The sequence below is a fragment of the Crocodylus siamensis genome, chromosome 3, assembly GCF_052110815.1.
Source record: "Crocodylus siamensis isolate JL-2025a chromosome 3, ASM5211081v1, whole genome shotgun sequence".
NCBI classification, from domain to species: domain Eukaryota; kingdom Metazoa; phylum Chordata; order Crocodylia; family Crocodylidae; genus Crocodylus; species Crocodylus siamensis.
Window position 1 is genome coordinate 192286119 of NC_143397.1, and position 23882 is coordinate 192310000.

A 23882-nucleotide genomic window follows, 5' to 3' on the forward strand; every position below is an offset into this window, starting at 1 on the left:
TCAGGGCATGCTCCCCACAGGGAAAGCTGGAGCAGCAGGAGGTGCTGGGCTGCGCTGTCGCCAAGGCTGGAGTCGCCTTGGGTAGAAGTGGGCAGGGCTTCAGCCAATTTCCAGAGAGCTGCAAGTACCGTGCTGATGAGCCGCAGTTTGGCCACTGTGGTTATAGGTGGTTGCTCAGTCTTCTGGCATCCTACAGTTCTTCATTTCTCTTCCCCTCCCACACACCCAGACCCTAGGAAAAGTAGGGAGCAGGTGAGACAGCCAGGAGTACTCTTGTCCACCAAGCTGTGCTTGGGAACCTCTGGAAGCTACGAGGCATGCAAAGAAACATTCACTCCAGTCCCCTGGCCCCAGAAGACCAACCCCCTGGAGCATTCAGAGCATTTCAGGAAGAGCTTCAGTGATGTTCCTCATTTTCTGAGGATCATTTTTTTGATACTCTTGGCCATTTTTGAAGTTCTGTTTTGGCTGTACATGCCTGCACACACAGTCTGAAGCACTTCAAAGGCATGTCAAATATTTCAAACAGTAGGTCTGTCTTGGCCCCCTGAACTACACAAGTGAGGCCAGATTTCCAGAGCTTAAATTCCATGTAGGCAGCTAGTAAAATGCAAAATGTCTGCCACCCCGATGTACTCAGTGCTTTTGGACTACCAAGCCTTAAGTACAGAAGGTGAACACTTTTAAAAAAAACACTCTACATTTAAAATCTAATAACTGCTTTTATTCAGAGAGAAAGATAACTGGAATCACCACACACCTAAGATCTTAAAATTTGGCTTCTATTTGGGTAGAATAAGATCAAAGAACTTCAGTTTAAAGCTGCATCCACAAGAGAATACTTTTCAGTATGCCATTTTAATACTACCAGAGATGTGAACAAACTGCAGACTCAGTGTATTCTTTTCCTAGATCAGGACTTAACTATCCTTCCAGTTCTGGAGTTACAGCAGTCAAAATAAGCAAACACAACAAAATGGATTACAACAGGCAATACCTAGCTTTTGTCCATGTGCACTACAGCTGTTGGTAAAAGCAAAACAGTCAAAACACAATATGACAGTTCAGTCCAATAAAATCTTTGCAATGGGCAGATTGCAGCAAAGGGGGTACATGCATATATAATGTTTTCCACAAAGTGATGGCAATCAGCATCAACCAAGGGAACTTGGGAAACTATACAAGTTACTGAGCTAATCTTAAGTTAAATATTTCTTGTGGGAGGTGTGGGAGGATACCTTAAAACAGGAGGCACAGTTATATCAATATATTTAAAAAAATGAAAAAGGCGAGAGTGAGGAATTCAACTGATATTAAAGTTAAACTAATTAGCCTATTTCCAAAACAGAAAGAACTGAAATACTATACTACACAATGACTCGCTTGCAGTGAGGTAGCTTAACCAACTCCTCAAAATGCTAGAAAAAGAAAGAGTCAACTAAGGTTGCTATGTTTATTTACTGATGTGATGAGAGCTGTTCCCCAATCCCAACAATAGCACCTGCTGCCATGCCACATGTGCAAGGCAGAAAGTGCAAGTTTGGGATTGGGGATCAGATCCAAATTGTGCCATTACTACTTGCCAGTACATGAGGAGCACCAAATCTTGATCCCTCCGCACTGCCAAGTTGAAAGCTACGGCTGGGACCAACAATCAGCTGATTGTTGGTCCCAACCCTGGAACCATTTCAGAGTCTTGAACTGGCTCCAGTGAAATTCTGGCAGCCAAGGCAGACAATGAGCCTATTTTTGGTCCTAGCCTTGGGACCACACCATGGCTGGTGGAGACTCCAATGTGGTCCTGGGGCTGGGAAAGCTATCTATGCATGCAGCTTCAAATTAAGACACAATGGAAGCCAGCCACAACATTATTAGACTCATTTTGCTGAATAATTGTGTGGCTGCTTCCACATTCTGTGGCTCTATTAATTGCCTGAACATGTGACTGGGTTACTAGTTAAGGCACAATTAACAGGTTATAGATTTCATAGATTTCATGGACATTAGGGCTAGAAGGGACCTTGGAGGATCATTGAGTCCAGCCCCCTGCGCCCAAAGGGCAGGAAGTCACCTGGGGTCATAGGATTTTTTTCCTTTTAGTGAAGCAAGCCTGATATTTGGCTCATCCCAGGTAAAAAAAAACAAAACAGGCAAACACGAAGTCCCTTCCTATTCTATTAAAATAGGACCTAGAAGTCCCAACTAAGATCTGAGCCTCATTGTGCCATCAGCTGTACCAATATCAATAGCAAGACAGGTGGCCTCTGTCCAAAGGTCTTAAAACCTAGACTGACCACACAGAGAGCAAGCTAGAAGAGAAACTGAGGCACAGCAGCTTGCCGCAAGTCGCATCTTAAGTGTAATGTCTGCCATAGACTTAAGTGGAAGCACTCCTTTTCCAGGAAATAACACCTCAGTCCAAAGAACAGTTACAGAAAAGTGCTTAAGCCCATAGTCATGAGCATCAGAAGTCATCAACCCCAGAAAAGCAGAGAGATAACACAGGCTTTTGGCTAAGACTTCCTATGAATGCATATTTAAACTTTCAGGATGCCTATACGTGAGCGCCAAGGCTGCTCTGACATGCTGGAATTCGAGCATGTTGGAGCAGATTCTATTAATCAAGTCAATTGGAGTGTGGCAGTTGCATGAGATGCAGGAGGCTGCTACACCACGGCATCAGTGCCCTTGTGCATAAAAATGGCAGCAGGGGTGCTTGAACAAAAGCTCTTTCAGTGAGTTTTAGTTCAAGCACCCCGCTGCCATTTTTAAGTGCAGGGATGCTGATACAGAAGACATGGTGGCACTTTAATTAGAGCAGCTAACTCTTGAAGCCACTCTAATAAAAGCACTGCCCCTGCCGCACCCCTTGCAGCACATATAAGAGTGCCCTTAGTTTTCAGCAATCATTTATACCACCACCACTAGAAAGAAAGGTGGTAAAATCCAGGACACATATCCAAGATGTACACAAAAATACTACAGGGCACTTCTAGTAGCTGGGAAATGCATACTAAGCCTGACCTTACACCATGTTATGTGCTGTTTATAAGACTTTTACACCTCATAAATACTTCTTATATAGCCATTTTCATCCATAGATCTCAAAGACAATCAGTTTAATTACTGTCATCTAACATGAGCAAACTGAGATACCCGAAAGATCTTGTCCAAATCACCAAATGTACCAGTGGCAGAGCCAGCTCTAGAATCCATATTTTCCCAAGTCCAAGTCCAGTGTCTAGTCCATTAGGCCAAACTGACTTGTACAGTACAAATAAAAAGCCTTGTGATGAGCAGCCCTTCACAGCATCATGCAGACAATTTTGTGCACAGACTGAAACTGCCAAGTAAAACAAGAGACAGTTGCCATACTGTGAGATTTCCAAGAGATTCTTTCACGGAACAAGAAGTACTACATTACAACTATATTAACTGGCATAACTGAATAATAATTCAAAAGTTTATTTTGTGCCTAGTATGGGCATCCTGCTGTGAAGGATTTTTTTAAAACAACTTTGCGATAATAAGTAAACAAAAAAAACCATTCCAAATAAATGCCAAATCCTAGTATTAGCTATACTTTGCGTTTTGAAGCACCACACTTAACGAGAATCAGATAAAATGAGGAGGACGGTGTCAATGCCCCAATGAGAACCCATTTCTACCACACTATTCAGAGATACTCCTGAGATATCTTCAATTAATAGGTGCTTGAACATGTCCTACAACCTCCACTCCAGGACCCGTTTCTGCCAAATCAACCTATTTGTAGTGAGAGAAGACAGCTACAGAGTTCTTCATTAAAGAAAACAAAATAAAAGCTCTACGTCTACTCAGTGCTTTCTTCCATGGTGTACATTTATTGGAGGAAGTGTGATGTTACTTAGTATTTCCCACATAGGCAGTTTTAAGCTTCATCTCTGAAAACTGTTTTGCATGGATGAATTTGTGCACTTATGCAGCCTGAATGAAATTAAGGGGCTATGCAGAACAACTTGCAGAAGCAAAAATCTTCAGCAAAGTCTAGAATCAGCAAATTATTCCTGCAACCTAAAACAGTTTAAAGTAACGATCTCTAAAATGTGATTAAAGCATCTTTAAATAAGAAGTGCAACTCATTACTGACATCCGAACAATAGCTGCCCCTACACTTCTGTTTATATTTTGCAATATGACGACGAAAGAAGGTTATCAGTTTAGAAGAAAAGTAGAATGATTATTTTCAGAATCCATCTGCAAGCTTTTATGCTGCCAATATATTATACACAAAACAGAACGCTAATGCAGAAACAGATAAGTCTCCTGAACAGGAAGCACAATAGCATGCAAGACGTGAGCCAAAAGAATTCCATTTATACAAGATCCTTGTATCTAATGCCAGAACAAGGAGCTAAATTTGCCCCCATCTGTGTTCACGGCCAATGGGCTACAGAACTTAATTTGTAATTGAAACAATGATCTAACAGAAAAGACAAACACTTGCCATACTTGTAAATTATAAATTTGCACACTGGTAAATTTTGTAACTGAAATTAGTTAACAGGAAGCATTGCTTGCTTGTTAGAAACCTTTACAAACTTCAAAAGGCATATATTTCTAGTATGTACAAAATAGAACAAGTCAAAAGACTACAGTACGTTCTTCAATTTTCTTCTCTTATTGTTTCATGCTTTTTGTGGATCAGAGAAACAAACATGGATGCTTACAATTTCAATAGGATCTCTCTGCTTTCAGTCTATTAGGAGACCTCACACAAAGTGAGAAGTTTGTTTTTGTTTTGTTTTTTAAGTGAAACAATGCTGTCTGGCTTTCATGCAACTTGTGTGCACACGATTCTTTTATGATTTTTTCTGAGGTTTGTAAACTATAGAGAAAGGTTTATGAAATCAGATACTAAAGAAAGATAAATCGATTGATAAATTATTCTCGTACAGTTTAAAAGCCATTTTCCATTGCACTTGTACATAAGGTAATAGCTACTTGTTATAGAATCAGTTTCTTAAAAAGCAGTTAAGAGTACTTTTAGATACAATGCCTGCTTCCAAATCAATTTTACTCTTTTTACCATGTCTTGCATAACTTTGTTCCCACATTAAAAAAAGCCACACCCAGAGGGAACTAAGAAAGAAATTGACTATACATAATTTTTAATCAAAAGCACAAAATGAAGAAAGGAAAAACAATCTTTCAATTTATAGAGCTACAGCAGTCAAGATGACACATTCACTGATTACTGGAAAATCAGTGAGAACATAAATTAATTTTTCTTGGATTGTGTAATTGCATTTAATTGTTCAAATTAGAAACAAGTTTATATTCAGGATAAGGCAAGGTAATATATGAAGGGGGATAAAACCCTCTCCATTACCTACTTACAGTGGTTTAAGAGCCCTGCTAGCAGTGATGGTAACAGACCTACAGGTAACAGTGGACTGTGAAATAGGGTAGCAGAAGACCAGTACATTTTACTAGTTCTCCATTTAACACAACAGGAAAAAAAAATAAAGAAACCCACCAGAAAAATAACATAGCTGGTGGAACAGAACTGTTCTCTTTCCCACTCTTAATTTTTGGTTAAGAAGTTTTCCTCCTCCAGCCCCTTGCCCCCACAGTCAGCAAGGGTTTTTTTCTATGCTCTGTGTACCTCACCTCCACAGCCTTGACATACCCAGGAGTCAAACCCTGGTCCCTTTGGCAATGCGCAAGATTATCCAAGGAGTCCTGAATCCTACCAGAACCTTCAAGAAAAGTAAAGCAATCCAACAGATACGTGCATCTATTGCATACTTAAAGCTTTAACTGTTTTACCCTGGCTTCCCCTATCCACATGAGGCCTGGTTCATTACACATTCAGTCTGCCTCATCATCACATGGTTTTTCTAGCCAAGTGTGAAGAGCGGCTGTGCAACCATCAGCTGCAGAGAAGCACTGGCATCAGGAGTCAGACAAAAAACTAGAATTCTTGGTTCCAAAATGATACTCTTTATTAGACGAGCTGGGGAACTGCAAGAAAACTGTCCTTTTCTGCAAGCTTCTGGGATCAAAGTCCCTTCGTCAGGCTCTGGTAAAAGTACAGATGGTACAAGATGGTAAAAAGCATCATTTTGGAACCAAGAGTTCTAGTTTTTTGTAGGCCAACATGGCCACCAAGTACACCCCTGACATGGAAGATACTGAATTTTAGCCGATTCTGGATTAGAAACATCCAGAGTGGCATTTATAAAGGGCTCACATGCAACTAGTTTACCATCCCAGACCTACTGCAACCATCCCATCCCCACTGCTCCTGGCCCTGCGGTTACTCAGACAGGAGGCAGGTGTGCCGCAGCGTTATATCTCCATTGGACGTCAAGTGGTAGCATCACAATAATCCATTCACTGAGGCTTTCCGAATAAAGGTAGAGAACTAAACATATGGTTTTCAACCACAAAGACCCCTAGGACAACCACCTCACAAGAGCGTCAACACCACCCAACTGAGCACACAAAAGACCACCAGCTGGAGGACGACCACCCTCAGTCGGGTGCACCACAAGAACCTCTCGAGGGTGCCAGGAGCACCCCGAGGGGCGGACACATGATTCACTAGCCCAAACCATAAGTTTCTACTAGACATTTGCACCTGGGGTTTCTCCAAGTTCTTTCCAACAAAAGAATGACTCCAGTCATTTCTACAGGCAAAACACTCCAGGGTGAACAAGAAGAGGCAGCATTTTCAGAGGGGCCTCGGGTCTCTGCAGGGGGCTTCTTGCCTCTGCGAGGGTTGAGCGGCCGGGCTGGGATGCGGCGAGTGGAAGCGCGAGACCAACACTAACTCAGGGCCGAGGCTTCCTTGCGGGGCCCCGCATGAAGCCTTCATGAAGCGTTCAAAGCCTTTCCCCACCACACAAGCAGCGAGGTCGCTTCCCCCGCCCCCGCCCCGCTCAGCTCGGAGCTGGGCCCTTCCCCGGCCCCCTTCATCCGGCGACCCCCGCGAAGCCCCGCGCGCGGGCCGGGCCTCCGCTCTGCGCCGCCCCATCGGCCCCCTCCCGCCGGGAAAGGGCCGGCGCCGCCCGCTGCCCTCCCCTCGGGCCGGGTCCGGCCGCCGCCGCAGGGCTGAGGGGAGGGTCGCGGCGGGGCCGGGCACGCACCTCTCCCGCGAGTAGAGCTGCGGATCCTGCCGCCTCTTCCGGATGAAAGCCATGGAGCCGCCCGGCCCGGCTGCCACCCAGCGCGCACCTCCGGGGGGCGGGGAGAGCCGTACCGGCCTCGCTCCCTACCGGGGGCGCCCGCGCAGCGCCCGGCCCTTTATACCGGCGGGCCCCGGCCCCGGCTTCTGCGTGGGCGCTGGGGTTATACACACACGCACGCACTCATGCACACACGCGTACACGCAGCCCCAGCAGTCATGGGGTGGCTCAAGGCCGCAGGCCTGGCTTGCCTAGAGGTGAACCTGCCTCAGGCAGGGGGTGGCCCAGCTGAGCTCCCTTCCAGCCCAACTTCTCCATGACACCCCCCCACCCCTCACGTGGCCTCCCTGGTTGTCCTGAGGCACTCGAGAGGAGGGCAGCTCCATGTCTCCTTCCACCTCTGCCTTCAATGTGTGCAGTCACCGAAGCACCCAGAGTGGTTGCCCACAGGGTGGGGGACATGCAGACACGCTGGGTGACACAGGCTAGGCCCGGAGTCAGCACCTGTGGCCCACGGAGCTGTTGGCTCAGCCCCGGGGTGCAGCCAAGGGATCAGGCAGCGGGGAGAAGCAGCAGAAGCAGGCAGGTCCAAGCACTATGGCGTCTCCACCCCAACCGGCCCATTGCTGCCTCTGAGAAATGTTGCGGTTCTCATCCTCATCAGCTTGGGGGCAGGCCTCGTTTGCATTGGGGTGCCCCTTGGAAAATGCCAGCCCAGAGCTTTTGCTCATTCTGTGATGACAGAGAAATCATTGAACCGCTCTTTTGATGCAGCTGGTCAAAACATTTTTGGTGCTATGGATTCCTCTTTGAAAAACCTGGATTTATCCTATTTCTCTTGTGAATCGCACAGCACTAAATATGGTGCAGCAAGCTGCAACACCCTTGAAAGGATCTCACAGCACCCTGGTTGAGAGTTGCCGATCTACACCAGCAGAGCTCAAGCTTTTGGCCTCACAGGCCAGAGCAGTGGTGCAGAGCTGGTCCATGGGCTGGATCAAACCTGCATGCATGATTTTTGCAGCCTTGTCTGTCATCCCTTTCCCTACCACCACCCCCCATGCATACAGACCGGAATTGGGGCCTCTTGCCCTGGGATAGGGCCCCGCACCACCTTTGTTCAGCTGCAACCCAGCAGCTCCTGCCCCAGCATGTATGGCTGCAGCTTCCAACTGCTTTCCACCCATTTTGCCGCCCACAGGTGGCTGCTTGTCCTACCAGGCAGATAGAGTGGGTGGAAGGCAGCCAGGAGCTGGAGCTGCTGGGCTGCAGCTTTCCCCCTGCCTGGCTGGGCATGTGGTGCCTGGCATGTGTCCCTATAACCTCTGTCACTTTCTTCAACTACCTGATGCCTGGAGAGGCAGGGGCAGGAGGAGATGGTGGGAGCTCAGCAGTGCCTACGTGACTGCAGCTGTACTGGGAGCAGCCCCACAGGAGTGGTGGGACTGCTGGCCCGGGCCATTAGCAGGCACAGGCAGGAGCGCAGCATGGGCTGCCCAAGGAAGGAATGGGCAGGGTTCAGCTCCATGTGCAGCACTGCAGGGCAGCCACTGGCTGGATACAGTCAATTGGTGGGCACCCATCTGTGGGCAAGATCCAATCAGTTGGTAGGCTGCATCAGGCCTGCAGGCTGTATTTTGCCCCTTCCCCTGCTCTTTATGGTATTTGTTGGGGAAATGGTGGTGGCTGATGGCCATGTTCAATGTGCCACTGATGTTTCACAGATTTCATAGACATTAGGGCTGGAAGGGACCTCGGAAGATCATTGAGTCCAGCCTCCAAGGGAAGTAAACACAATACTAGCAACCAGGTTGGAGAGTGTAGGGCAGTTGCGGCCCAAACAGGGGAGTTCTCTGAGAACGGTCTGTGAAGAGGGGCATGGTATGTTTGACTGATATGTGGAAAAAAACCCAAAAACCAAAAACTAATTGATCAGGGTTGCGTGAGCTCTGGCTGCTGCTGGCAGAAAGGTAACAAATCTATCCAGGGTCCCAGAAACTGAAAGAGGGACTGAAAGGGAATTTTAATAACAACTTTTCTCTCAACAAGAGAAGCATGTTTTGCTCTGGGTGCCCAACACCCAGGGAGAAAGAAATATAAAACACAAGTGCATTAGATCCAGGTTGATTCAGGTGGACTCAGTATGCTCTGAAAGCAGATCTCAGAGGTTTGAATAGCCCCAGTAAGAGGGCGATGGATCCTGTGTAAGCTGGACTTTCAGGTACAAGTGTCAAGAACTGGCACTTAATGAGGAATGTCTTGTATTAGAAAACTTGTCTAACTTTATCCATGAATGTCACATGCCACCCCTGGCTGAAGGGGCACAGCAACTACGTGCAGGCGGTAGCAGAGATGTGGCTGAGGCACTTGGGACTCTTCAGGCTGGAGAAGAGGGGGACTTGGTGGCAGTCTACAATTACATAAGAGGGGCACATCAGGACCTGGGATAACAAGGTCTAACAGCCATAAACTCCAGGAAAGCCGATTTAGACCTGATATAGGAAAAAAGTTCTTTATGGTGCATGTGTCCAGGGTCTGAACAAACTTCCTACAAGCACCTACTGTGGATTCCTCCAGAAAACAGGTAGATATTTCTTGCTGGAGGTCACTTGATCCCAGCTGACTTCCCAGCTATGGTGAGGGGCTGGACCCAATGATCTCTCGAGGTCCCTTCCAGCTGCTAAGGTCTATGAAATCTATGCATGCCCGGTTGGGATAGTCATTGGTGACATGTAGTGGGTGCACATGCACCCCCTGAGATTGGCCTCCGTTGATGCTACTGGCAGTGCCTGCAGGCGGTCAGTGTTGGCGCCCTCACCCCACCTTGCTGCTGACACCACTGGTGGCATCTGCAGGTGGTTGCCAATCACTGCTGGCCACCACCATGCTGCCCACAACATCTGCAGGTGATTGCCAATCACCATCTCCTACCCCTCGCCACCAATACTGCCATGACCACCTGCAGAAGGTCTCAGCTTGCTGCTACCACATCACCCACTCCCAGGTTGGTTTGTGCCATTCATGACAGTGTGATCCTCCTGGGGAGGTAAAAAACTGATGCAAGAAGGTAATTTAGGAGATCAGCCATTTCTTCGGCATTGGAAGTCAGTTGCCCCTTTGGGTCTCTCAGGGGCCCAATGCTATCCTTGTTCTTCTTCCGACTTCCCACATACCTGAAGGAGGACTTTTTGTTATCCTCGATTCCCATAGCTAGCCTAAGTTCCATTTGTGCCTTGGCATTCCTCGACCACTCTCTACAGGTGCGGGTGAGTGCAGATTAATCCTCTTTGGTAATGCTTCCTGTTTTCCGGCTGCTATAGGCTGCTCTTTTGAGTTTAATAAGGTCCAAGAGTTCCTTATTCAGCTACGGAGGCTTTCTTGCCCGTTGACTGCATTTCTTGTAAGATGGTATGACTTCGCCCTGTGCTTCAAGAATTATGTTTTTAAGAAATGACTGGTGTACTCCCTTTTCTGGAGGGGGAGGGGGCAGCCGAGGTGGGGGGGGGGGGGAAAAAAACAGGTCCGGGGTATGGCCTCCAATTGCCCAACTGACCAATTCTCTCAGTCTGCAAAAAAAAAAAAAAAAGAAGAAAGCAGCTTTCCCAATGTTAAAGGACTTTTGCTTTACTGTTGGGTTTGCCTGCTCTTTAGTGAACTAAGAAGGTGACCCATTTGTGGCTGCTGTCACTAAGTTTCCCCTCAATCTGCAGATTGCCACTGATAAAAGGAGAAATTACATTATCAGTGTAACATGGTGGGGTCCCTAGGGATGGCTGTGTTACCCCTAGGGCTTCTTAACCATGCCAATCTTGCCCAACAGGCAACCATGCCAGTCTTGCCCAATCTCTCACCTGCCATGTCTTGTTGGTACTATTCATAGAATCAATGAGTCAGAAGGGACCTAGACAGATCATCTAGTCTGACCCCCTGCCATGGGCAGGAAGGACCACTGGGGGTGCCAGGGGTCATAAGACCCCAGCCAGGCACCTATCTAGTCTCCTCTTGAAGATTTCCAGGGAAGGCGAGAGCACCACCTCTCTGGGAAGCCTTTTCCAGGCTCTGGCCACCCTTACAGTGAAGTAGTTCTTCCTAATATCTAACCTAAACCTATCCTCCCTCAGCTTGTGGCCATTGTTCCTGGTAACTCCAAAGGGGGCCCTGGAGAACAGACTCTCCCCCCCCCCCCCCCCCAAGTCCCTGCTGGTGGCCCCTGATAAGGTTGTAGGCAGCCACAAGATCCCCCCTCAGTCTCCTCTTGTGGAGACTGAAGAGATCCAGGTCCCTCAGCCTCTCCTCATAGGGCTGACCATGGAGGCCCTCAACCATATGAGTGGCCCTCCTCTGGACCCTCTCCAGGTTCTCCATGTCCTTCTTGAAGTGCGGCGCCCAGAACTGGACATAGTACTCCATCTGCGGCCTAACCAGCGCTGCATAGAGGGGGAGCAAGACCTCTCTGGACTTGTTAGTGATGCCCCTGTTGATGTATGACAGGGTGCGGTTGGCTCAGCCTATTGCTTCATCGCATTGGCGACTCATATTTATCCTAGAGTCAATTGTGACTCCAAGATCCCTCTCTGCCTCTGTGCTGCCAAGAGGGTCAGCCCCTAACCTATAACCATAATGCTAGTTCCCTCTCCCCAGGTGCAGCACCCTGCACTTGTCCTTGTTGAACCGCATCCTGTTCAGATCCACCCACTTCTCCAACCTATCCAGGTCTGCCTGGATGCAGTCCCTGCCTGCCAGTGTATTCACTTTACCCCACAGCTTGGCGTCATCATCGAACTTGAACAGGGTGCTCTCCACACCCTCGTCCAGGTTGCTAATGAAGATGTTGAACAGCACCAGCCCAAGGACTGAGCCCTGGGGGACTCCACTGCCTACACCCTCCCAGGTTGACATCCACCCATCCACCACCACCCTCTGGGTGCGCCCCTGAAGCCAGTTTGCCACCCATGTGACTGTGCATTCGCCAATGCCACAGTCCCCCAGCTTGCCCACCAGAATTGGGTGGGACACTGTGTCAAAGGCCTTCTGGAAGTCCAAGAAGATGACATCGACTTCATCCTTCCCATCTAAGCTCTTTGTTACCTGGTCATAGAAGGAGACCAGGTTAATCAGGCAGGATTGGCCTTGCATGAACTCATGCTGGTTACCCCTCAACTTCACTTCCCGTGCAGGGCTCTCACAAATGTGGCCCTTGATAATTTTTTCAAAGACCTTCCCCAGGATGGAAGTGAGGCTGACTGGCCTGTAGTTGCCAGGCTCTTCCTTCCTCCCCTTCTTGAAAATAGGGACCACATTGGCCCTTTTCCAGTCCTCAGGGACTTGGCCCAAGCACCAGGAGTCCTCAAATTGCCGTGCCAATGGCTCCACAGTGACACCAGCCAATTCCCTCAGCACCCACGGATGAAGGTCATCCAGGCCCGCTGACTTGGACACATCTGAGCCCTCCAGGTAATCCTTAACTAGGTCTGAACTAACAGTAGGGGGACTTGCATCCTTCCTGGACCTCTCTACGCTATCACCCAAGAGTACCCCATTGTCAGCAGACAGGAACACAGAGGCAAAGAACTTGTTGAAGAGTTCTGCCTTCTCTCATGCACCCGTCACCAACTGCCCTGCTACCTATATACTTGAAAAAGGACTTTCTTATCCTTAATCCCAGAAGCTAATCTAAGCTCTAGTGCTGCTTTCGCCTTCCTCACCAAATCCCTACAAGCTCGGGTCAGGGAGGTGTACTCCTCCTTTGTCCCTGCCCCCTGCTTCCACCGCCAGTACATGTTTTTCTTTGCCCTCAGGCCAGCCTGAATATCCGCGCTTGGCCACGAAGGTTTCTTGGACTCTTTTCCCGCCTTCCTGCTCAGAGGAATTGCATCTTGCTGTGCCCCAAGGATAGCCTCCTTGACGAAGGACCACCTTTCCTGGACCCCCATACTAGCTACCCCCTGGGCTCCGAGTGCCTCCCTGACTACTGCCCTGAGCACATCGAAGTTGGCTTTCCTAAAGTGAAGCATTTGCACTGTGCTAGTTGCCCTCCCCACCTTCCTCTGAATAGCAAACTGGATCATTTCATGATCACTGTCCCCTATTAAATATAGGGAGGCTGCCCTTGATCTTTTATGTGTGGACATGGTCTTGCTGGATCCTACTGAACCCTGGGGTTCATAGACCCCTTGGTGTTCCACTTCACAGCAGATGTCTCCTGAGACTCTCTCAGCTTTCTGGGCTGTATGTGTGGTCCGAAACTGCCCCTTTATCACACCCCATGCCTCACAGATTGTACTGATCTTGTCTCATCTAGGCCTTGCTATAATTTGGACCCCTTTGTCCTGCCTGGGCTCTCTGCAGCCCTGTCTCTGTGTCTCACTGGCACCTTGGCTCTCCACAGCCCTGTCTCTGCGCCTCACTGGTGCTGTGGCCCCATGCTGTAGTGGGACCCCAAAGAGGCCTCCTCCTTCCCCAGTAGCCTCACCCAAACCACTGGTGTTATAAAATAGCAAACAAAACATGAGCCCCTGGGCTCTAACAGAACACCGAAGTTTAGGGTGTGCTCTGCCCCTTTAAAAGAGTAAAACTTCATCCCTGGTACTAAGTGCTTAGTAGGCAAGGGTACCTTGTGGACTCCTTGAGTCCAGTTAGCCCCAAGGGCAGCATATCTGACGGCTGCTGCAGCTCTGGTCCATTCCTTCCTGGAGGCTCCTTCCTCTTCAGCTGCTGGCAGGGAACTGAACTGCCTAGTCCCAGCCCTAGGGTTTATATGGGCCCTGCCTCTTCCAGCCAGCTAACTGGGTGCAGGTGCTGCCAATTTCCTCATCAGCCAGTTGTCATGGTAACCTGCACCTGGGCTCTTTAGGCTCTCTCCCCAGGTGATTTCTGCTCTTAGAGGAGCAGGCACCTTAGTGCCCTGTGACAATCGGCTATAGGCTTTTTCTGGTCGTTGTAGTCGATAATTTTTCAGCTGCATGTCCAGAGCACCCTGGCAAGCATAGTTCAGGTCCCGCTGGCCCAAGCCCATGGCAGACTACAGGTCCTGGCAAGCAATGGGAGTGGGAAGGGGCACTGCGCTCAACAACAAAGGGATTGTTACCAGCTCCTGCTGCTGCTGCCATGGCAATGCTACATGCATAGCAGATGCCTGAGCACTGGGGCTGCCTTGGAGAGGGGCTGCACGCAGGTGGGATAAGGTACCACACAAAGGACATGCCGCTCCTCCAGGCACTGGGCACTTTTGTAAAAGCAGCTTTTCCCCAGCAGCTACAGGAGCTCAGTTGTGTAGGACCTGCCAGCTCTGAGGCAGCAATATGCTCTAGGGCTCCAAATGCGCCCGGTGCCACTGTCCATGCAAGGACCCAGCCCACTTACCTGGGATGGCAGCACAGGCTGCATGGGGGGTAGGGCGGCAGTTAGGAGCTGAGGGCAAGGGAGTGGTGTGTGGGAATAAGGTAGTCACCACCTTCCTCATCAAGGGCTGGAGCAGGCAGGAGGCATATGTGTGTTATAAATGCAAAACAACCACAAAAAAAACTTTATTTATATCAGTCATTTAAAATACCTTGCACTATTACTAAATATCAGTTATCGGATCTGCATTGCCTGATACAGTTGGTTAATCATTGGCTATCAGTATCAGCCAAGAAAATCTTGATTGTTACACCTCTAATGCCAGCTAACTAGATCAGAGGTGAATAATTATTTTTTCTGGAGGGCCACTTAACAAGTTCTGGTGAGCTGTCTAGCTCTACAAAGTTACACCCCTTGTCAAAACTGCTAAGCCCCGCTCCTTGACAGGTGCCCCACCCCCTGGTTGCCATCTTGGGTCTGGGAGTCCTGCCCCTAACCCCTAACCTTTGCCACTGGAAGTCCTTTCCCTTGCTCCAATAGTACTCTTTTTGGAAGGGTGGTTTGCCATCTTGAAGCCAGAAGTCCTGTGCCCTGCCACCTGGTCCATTACATAACAAGGCCCAACCACCCAACACCAAACCTAGCCTCCACATTAGTCCCAGAATCTCTTTCCCTCATCAAATGGTCACTGACATCAGAAGGTCCATCCCTTGACTGGAAAACACTGCCCCTCCACAGGACCCTGGGGCCCAAGAAGTGCTGCCCTCTAGACCATGCGGCATAGGCATGACCTATCAGGTAGCTAGGAGTTGTGACCCCCCTCTAACAACCTGCCCCATTCCCCTTAGGCAATCAGTGGGGGTTTCAGGGACATCAAATCTCCCCAAGAATGATGCCAAATCAACTGAGTCAAGGGCCACACAAATAAAATCTTTCAGAAGAAATCATTTTAACAAAGTATGGATAAAAAACAAATCATATACTAAAATCAAATCTATTATAACATATTTTAATTTTAGTACAAAAAATATCGTGGTCTTAATTTGTGTGCATTTGAGTAGTATATATAGAGGTGATTGCATAATAGCTCAAAATAAAGTCTTACTCTTGTATATTGTAATACTGTGTGTGGGGGTAGGGAGGTGTATGTGGGGGAGTGTGGGATGTGTGGTTGTGGGGTGGATGTGTGTGCAATGGGATGTTAGGGGGTTGGGGTGGGACTGTGGGTGACATAAGGGTATGGTGGGGTGAATGGAGCGGTGTGGTGTGTAGGGAGAGGTGTAAGGGTATGGTGGGTGTAGAGGGGGGGTAAGGTGGTGTGTGTGCATGTGGGGGGCTGCCTGAGCACTAGATCCTGAGAGCTGGCTGGGGGTGGGTGGGGGGAAGGAGGGGCAGGGGTTGCATAGGACTTTGCCCAGGAGGTGCAGATGCACTCTGCCCCCACTCCCCTCTGGGCCACAGCTGCTCCCTGGCATTCCACGTGGGGCCAAGCCCTGCCCACTTCCACACAGGGCAGCCTGCCCCACACTCCTTCTTGCAACTGCCCTTCACTCCCTCCTACAACCACCCTGGCCACAGCCCTGGCCAGTGCACACAGCTCTCTGGAGGGGCCACCTTCCCCACACTCGGCAGCTGGTGGCTGCTGATCAAGTCAGGCTGGCAGAGTGAGTCGAAGGTAGCTTGGAGCTGCAGCCCTGCACACTGGGACAGGAGCCCCCAGCTGCTGCTTCCCCCCTGCCCACTACTGTTTCCCTTCTGCCCATCACTGCTTCCTGTCCCTGCTTGCTGCCTAGAGCACTACAGCAGGGCCAGGAGAAGGAGCCACAGGAGACGGGGAGCCGAGCAGTTCCCTGGGTGACTGCAGTAGCGGCAGCAGCATCCCCACCAGGAAGCTGTGTGCACTAACGGGGGCCAGGGCAGGGGCTGGGACCCTCCAGCAAGTGGGGGGTGGGAGCCTGGCATCCACTGCCCCAGGCAGAAGTAGGCAGGGCTTGGCCCCATACAGAGAGCAGCAGGGACAGCGGTGGGCTGGATACAATGAATTGCTGGGCACCTGCCCACAAGCTGAATACAATCAGCTGGTAAGGCGAATCTGGCCTACCCCTGACCTAGATGTTTCACTAAAAGATACTGCCCTAAGAAATTCTAGTCTCTCACAAACACTAAGCATTAGGACCTTAAGCAAAGCAGAAATATCCAGATGCAGCTAGCTTTTTTCCTTTTTGGTTTCTTTTCTGTTTCCCTTTTACAGATTCAGAATATGAGGCATTCTCAGGAATGGTGCAGTTGGTTTGTGGTTTCTTTACCACATGGGAGCAATATAATGTATAGGAGTTAGGTAGCCTGTTGCTTGTGACAAATAATCTTTAAAATGTCCAAAATTATCAACCATTTTTAATACAACAGCAATAAATAAAAAGCTTACAAAGATATAGTATTATGTATATTTAAAAAATTTAGAATATAATTTAGATATAGGTTTGGTTGAGATTGGTTACTGTTGGGATTTTCATGTTTTCTTTGTAAGGTTTCCATTATTGTTATCTATGTGTTGTTGTAGTAAAAAAGAATGAATAATTCTGGATATTTATTTTTCATCATTAGTCACTGAGGCAACTTCAATGCAAGTATCCCACACTAGGTGCTCCTAATATATATATAGATATAGATATAGATATAGATATATAGATATAGATTACATATAGTGAACCCAGAAGGGTTATGCACTTAATATTGCAGAATCGTTACAGCCTGGAGCACCTGATCCTACCACAGTTCTTTCCATTGTCTTTCTCTTATTTTTAATTTATTTAGAAAACCTTTTTTCCTATCTTATGTCTGTGGCTAATTATAACTAATTTTGCATATGCAATTCTCATTTTATTCCTATAGGCTTGTGCAATTTCTTTATATTAATCATTATCATCTGTCATTGTTTCCACTTTTTGTATAATTCCTTTTTCATGTCTTTGAAGGGCTGCTGATACAACCATAATCATTTCTTCCCGTATTTCCTCAGCATCAGAGTAGTTTGTTGTTGAGCATTTGAACATATTTATGTAGCAGTCTGCAGTGTAGAGTAGTGTGGAGATACCTGCTAGTTAAGGTCTTCATGTTGTCTAGCTGTGGGACCACACAGAAGGAGGGTAAATTAACCTACTTGGACCTGTGTTCACCATGGCTAGACTACTTCCTGAACCCAAGTTAACTTGTTAAAGCTATTAAGTATAAGTATCTCTACAATGTACTGAAGTTTGCAATGCCGACATATAACTTTCACTTTCTCCTTTGCTTAAACTTGTGAACTGTATCACATAATCATTTTCAACCAAATTACTTCCCATTTTACGAATCTCAACACGAACTATATCTAAAATAGCTGCAATTTATTTCACCTTTGGGAACAAAAATGTCTTCTCCCTACATTTCAAAACCTTAAGCAGGTGATGGCTTGGTAGGGGTGCAGGTGAATGAACCTGGGATTCATTCAATTATGCATGTAATTTGGTCCAGTGATGGGTCTGTTTGAGGGGGTATAGTTTACATCTGAATCCCTTACAAGGCCTGGTGCCCCATTAGAATAAGTTAGGTAGCCTGTTGCTTGAGAGTGGCTGTTTAAGGTCAGCCAAGATTATAACATCCAAGATTCATTCACCTATACCTCTACCAACATCAGATATGCCATCACTTGCTTACAGGGCCCCTCTGATGTTTACATTGGACAAACAGGACAATCGCTGCATGAAAGAATGAGGGGACATGCATTGGACATCAAGTCCAAAAACACATAAAAGCATGTGGCAGAACTCTTTAACCTTCCTGACCACTCAATCACTAACGTCAGAGCAGCAGTTCTTAAACAATCAAACTTTAAAAGCCACACAAAAGCAAAATTGCAGAAGAGGAAATCATCCACAGACTGGATTGTATTAAGTATGGTCTAAATAGGAACTACAAATTCTTATCCCATTACCTAGATTTGCTTCTGTGACGATTTTGTCCCCATGGGTTTATTACATGTTTGCCTCTTCCAGTGCTGCCTCTCATCCCTTCTCTCCCCTTCCCTCTCTCTCCTCCCTGTCTTCTTTATTCAGATCACTCTATTTGACAGACTGCTCTGTGCTCGTCCTTTTACAGCATCTCGTGAAGTAAGCTTGAGTTCACAAAGCTTCTGCATTTGTGGTTTAGTTTATAAGGTACATTTTTACCTTGACTTCATTATTATTTGTAGTCCAATAGCTCTAATTTGCCCTACTTGTATATGAGTAGTCTCTTTCTGTCAATGCATACTTTGTTATTACTGTCCTTCATAGTTGAAGAAGACCACTTTTCATTTTGTGGTTAAGGTATTCAGTTACGCATTCTCTAGTAACTGATAAGCCCAATTTTTGCCAGGCCGCGACATAAAAATTTTGGGAACCCCTGGCACACAGTATGCATGCCCGTCAGAGCACAGTTTTTTGGAGAGTCCACCATCATATATCATGACCATGAACAACTTAGTTATTCTCTCAGAAGCCAGCACCTATACTTGGTATATTTACTCACCAGTGTTCTTCAGTACTTGGATGTCTATCCTGCCATCATATTTTCTTTATTTTTTTCAGCCAACCTGAATGGCAATGATTTAGCTTCTTGACAAGATGGTGGTGGGTTGTCCATGATTACTATATTCTTCTTTCGCATGACATTTTAAGATCACACCATTCATAGATTAATATCTAAATTTGATAGCCTTGTCCTTGTTGATTGGGAGGTTTGGGTTACTGATGGACTTACAGTATTCCCTCATGCATGTGGCATCACAGCAGAACTGTGGGGGAGCAACGTTCGCTAGGACTGGAAGCCATGGCAATGGTGTACTTTTTAGCATTCCTGATATAATCCACATAGGTGCATTTACTTGTGTATCAACAATCTTTGTGCGCATGCTTTTGTTCCAGACAGGGAAGCAATATTCTGCTGCAGAGAAAACAAGTGTACTAGAGTGGCCGTTCGAAGCGTGGTTGTATTTGCTCCCCATGCTGTTCCAGCCAGTTTATGCACAAGGTTAACTCATCCTTTCATTTTTTTAGCAACAATCCATAGATGTTTACAAAAGGTGAGGCTCTGATCAAGAGTTATACCGAGGTATTTTGGGAACTTCTCATGCTTAACCTCTTCTCCACGGGAAGATGGTGAGTTTCTGGTTGGTGTGTTGTTTAGATGAAATGATGTGACAACAGTTTTTCTCAGTCTGGGAAGAGTCTCCAACACACAAAATATTCTTTAATAAATCTGAGGTCTTCACAAAGATCTGTCTGAATCAGTTTTCCCTCTAAGTTGTGTGGTGTGTGCAGCCACGCAGGCGCACTCACGCCATGCTGCCAGGCGCACCTGCATGGCTGTGCAAGCCACACAGCTTAGAGGGAACACTGGTCTGGACTTCAGCCTGGGTCCTTCTATGAGTAGCAAGTGCCAAGTCATTGGCATAGCCAAATTTCTGGCTGGTGATGACAGGAAGATCACTTACATATATGTTAAAATGTGCTCGTGCATTGATTCCCATATGTAGAGTAAGGAGATCAGGACTGTCATCTTGTCTTCAGAGTTATATCTCTACTGTATCAAAGACATTAAACTAATCTTCCAGGGTCATATTAGCATTAGCAGTTCTCTTCAAAACTTCATAACCACTATGAGACTTCAAATGAGAGAGTACTACCCAGTAGGGGTGTGCGAAGTGAGCCCCCTTTGATTCGGATTCAGCCCAAATCAGGGACAGTGACTCGATTTGTTCATTCAGATAACCATCCCTGATTTGATTCAGCTGAATTGGAATCTGAAGATGCAATGTTGATTCAGAGAATTAGTGATTCGGACATAGACACAGCTTTAAAAGTTTTTTCTACATACCTTGAGGTAGCAAGCGCGGCAAGTGTTCACTGCAATACTGGGGCGCATGGAGTGTCACACAGGAGTGCGGGGGACCTTCCACGTGCATGGCGGCGAACCTGGAAGTGGACCAGAAGTACTTTTAGTCCACTTCCAGGTGTGCTGGGGAGCGTGCTGGGTCCTGCCCTCCTCCAGGTCTGCCGGGACGTACACTGGAGCCCCACCCCCAGCATCCCCCTGGTTCAGCAATTGGCCACAGGAGGACCCTGGGTGCCCACCCAGACCCAGGAGGCACCAGTCACCGAGCCGGGAAAGTGCGGGGGAGCCTCTGGTCCACTTCTGGGTCTGCTGTTGAGCACGCTGGGGAACGCCCCACACTTTTGTGGGACACTCCATGCACCCCAGCATCGCAGCACTCATTCCTAGAGGTATGTAGAAAAAACATTTAAAGCTGTATCTATGTCCGAATTTCTGAATCTCTCTGAATCGATTCAGAAGGTTCCAATCCAATTCAGAGAGATTAAAGGGTCCTCTGATTTGCTTTGGATTTGGAGATTCAGCCACTGAATCAGGCCGAATCTCCGCCAAATCAAATCAGGGATCGAAGCTTTGCATAGCCGTACTACCCAGGTCTGCAACTTGAACCGTACATCTTCTAGTATCAATGGTCTATGATGTAGGAGTTAGTAGGAGGAGGCCAGAGACTTTTGTCTTTTTAAGATTAAAAGTCTGTCCAAAACATGACCTTTCAGTTATAAAGTGATCCACAATGACTTGTATATTTTCTTGGGAATGAGTAACTAAAGGACAGTCATCAGTGAACAGAAGTTTGTTTGCACAGAAGTTTTGCTCACAGCCATCTGGAATTAAACAGATTTCTGTCAATCCTGAAACTGATACATATATCAAAATCCTGGAATTCAACAAGAAGCGCAACAGCAAGCATAGCAATGATTAGGGTGGGGAGTTTTTAACCAAAAATGAACGGGAGATGTCCCCATTTTCCATTACTCTTCTTATTCTATCATGAAATCGTCTAACTATACCAATGGATTCGTCAGAGCAACCAATCTCACAAAGAAACTTCCATAAACCTTCTCTGCTGACAGTGTCAGATGCCTTTGGAAGGTTAATGAAGACACAGTAGAAGTCAATGTTCACAGGAGAGGTCAGTGTTCCGCATTCTGTATTTCTCCTGTATTTGCTGTGCTGCAAAGATCATGTCTATTATTCCTTTCTCTTTGAAATCAAGTTGATTCAGGCAAAAAAAAAATTCTCAGCTATGAGAATAGCTATGAGCTATGTGGCAAGTAAAGAGGTTGGCATGATTCTAACAAGAATCTTGCCAGCAGCCAATAGTATGGAGATTCCCTGGTAACTATCCCATATTAAATGATTATCCTTCCTTTAATATACACACATTATAAGCATGCTTGCATTCTTAAGGAATCACCTTTTTATATCTCATCTACGAGACGATAGATTCAGTTTTTTCCCACCAGCTATGTAGATCTGAGCTGCAATGACATCAGAACCAGGTACTTTGCCATTTGAGAGCCAAGTAAGTTCAGGTAAAAGAATTTCATTGGACACACTGGATGCCTTGCTGATCAGGCTTTTAGAGTGGTCAATCCACCTTTCTAGAATTCTGTTCTTCTCAATAAGAAGGGTGTTTCTGTTTGAACTCATAATAAGTATTACCTCTATTATAGGCGCTTGGTAGTTTGGCAACTGATAAAAGAGACAGGTCTAAAACCTGACCTTTTATTATTTACACTCCAAAGCAAAAGAATAAAGATGTATCCCAGTGTCTACCTGGCTACTGGCAACATTGCAATAGAAGGTCTCAACTATACCATATGGGGAGACTCAGGAGAGAGAAGGGAAACATACAGGCCTTCTTTGACTTCCTCAGTGCTCCAGTTTTCCACGTAGTCTATAACCTGATTGTTTTATTTAAATTTCTCTGTTTCACTGAGATTTTGGGAACCTGACTGGATCATTTTTTCTATGGTCTTGGAAAGCATCAATTAGATGGGACATATCCTTGTGAAAATTACAGGTTTTGGAAGGAAAGATTTTTTATCTTCTTCCTGCACCATCTTTGAATGGTGCTTGCTACCGTCCTGGGTTTTTTTTCACCTTGGTTTATGGTCTTCACTAAAAAGGCTGTTTTCTTTTCACAAGTTACCTGAGAAACTCAACAAAAATAGTATTTTTATAGAAAAACTACATCTAATACATTTACTTACATCAATTACTACTACTACTATTTTTACTAAATTATATTTGATTATCTCTTTTAGGGCATTCTTGTAGTATTTGCTCTATTTTTAATTCACTACTGGTTTAGCTGGACATGTCAATGGGTTTCTTTACTTTGCTGATTAGGCTGCTTGTAATGTGTGCATGGGTTCACTCTGCAGTCACTCAGTAGCAAGCATTAGGGGACTTCTGCTCTAACCAAACTTCTGCAGCTTGGCCTAGGCCACTCGGAAATGGCCACAGCTGGCAACACAGCTTCGGAAGCGCTTGGATGAAGCTGTGCACTGTTTTAAGAGCATAATAAAATTTCTTCATGTCATTTCAGTCAAAGTATGAATGTAGCTGAACTCTTGTTTTGCTCCACTGAGTATCTCATAACTCTCAACTTAGACTGAACAGTGCTATTCATGTTTTCAAAACAGTTTTCATGGGTGCTAATCTGTTATTCATCATCCAGGATCATACTATATCAATCTTCAAACTATTGACATTTATTTTCTTTAGAGACTGTAAGTAGTTTGTTGTGGTTGATGAATTCTGTACAGATGAGATGTTAGTCTATCCCAGTGGTTCTCAACCTTTTTTCTGACAAACCTAATTGCAAAGATCCATAGGCTGTCCTGACCTACACCCTGCTGGCCCTGCTGGTGCCCAACACACAATCCCCTGCACCCCCCACCCACAGGCCACGCTGGTCCCCTCATTCCCAACCCACAGCCCCCTGTCCCTCTCCCCAGCCTTGCCATAGGGGGCCCCTAGCTGCCACAGTCCAGCTTGGGCCGGAAAGCATTGGCTGCAGCAGCTTCAGCTCATGTGGGTAACAGCAGAGACAGTCCAGCCCTCACACAGTCTGATGGGAAGAAGGGAAAGGCCTGTGGCACCTCCCCGTGCCCTGGGCTGGGGCTGCTGTGCTGTGCCAGGCAGCCTGGTCATGGCCTCTTCCACCACTGGAGCTGCATCACCACTGTGGGCACCAGCCTGGCCATACATCCCCCTTCCCCTGCTGGAAGGGGTAGGCATCTTCCTTCCGCCCCTCTGCCCTGCTGCAGCTTGTGACCCTTTGAAATATTCTTGCAACCCACTTTTGAGTCGTGACCCATGGTTTGAGAAACACTGGTCTATCCAACACAGCTCTTCATGTAGACTTGGAGATAATGACATCATTGATATCTCTTTGATTGACATTGGTGTAATTAATCAAAGGGCAGTTTTTGAATTGGGGTTGCATGT

The 23882-nt window shown here is 46.9% G+C and overlaps 1 protein-coding gene across 2 annotated transcripts in view; it reads right to left on the minus strand.

The window, feature by feature from the left end:
- Positions 1–7335, minus strand: part of NSMAF (neutral sphingomyelinase activation associated factor) — a 59345-nt gene extending 52010 nt beyond the window's left edge. The window contains exon 1 of one of the 2 annotated variants that reach the window (XM_090040033.1): positions 7134–7335. In XM_090040033.1, the coding sequence (XP_089896159.1) occupies positions 7134–7186 (53 nt within the window). In that variant the 5' untranslated portion in view covers positions 7187–7335. Of the gene's footprint in view, positions 1–6625; positions 6926–7133 lie in introns of those variants that run through there. The other variant, XM_090040034.1, reaches the window with a different exon arrangement.
- Between the last annotated feature and the right edge of the window lie 16547 nt (positions 7336–23882).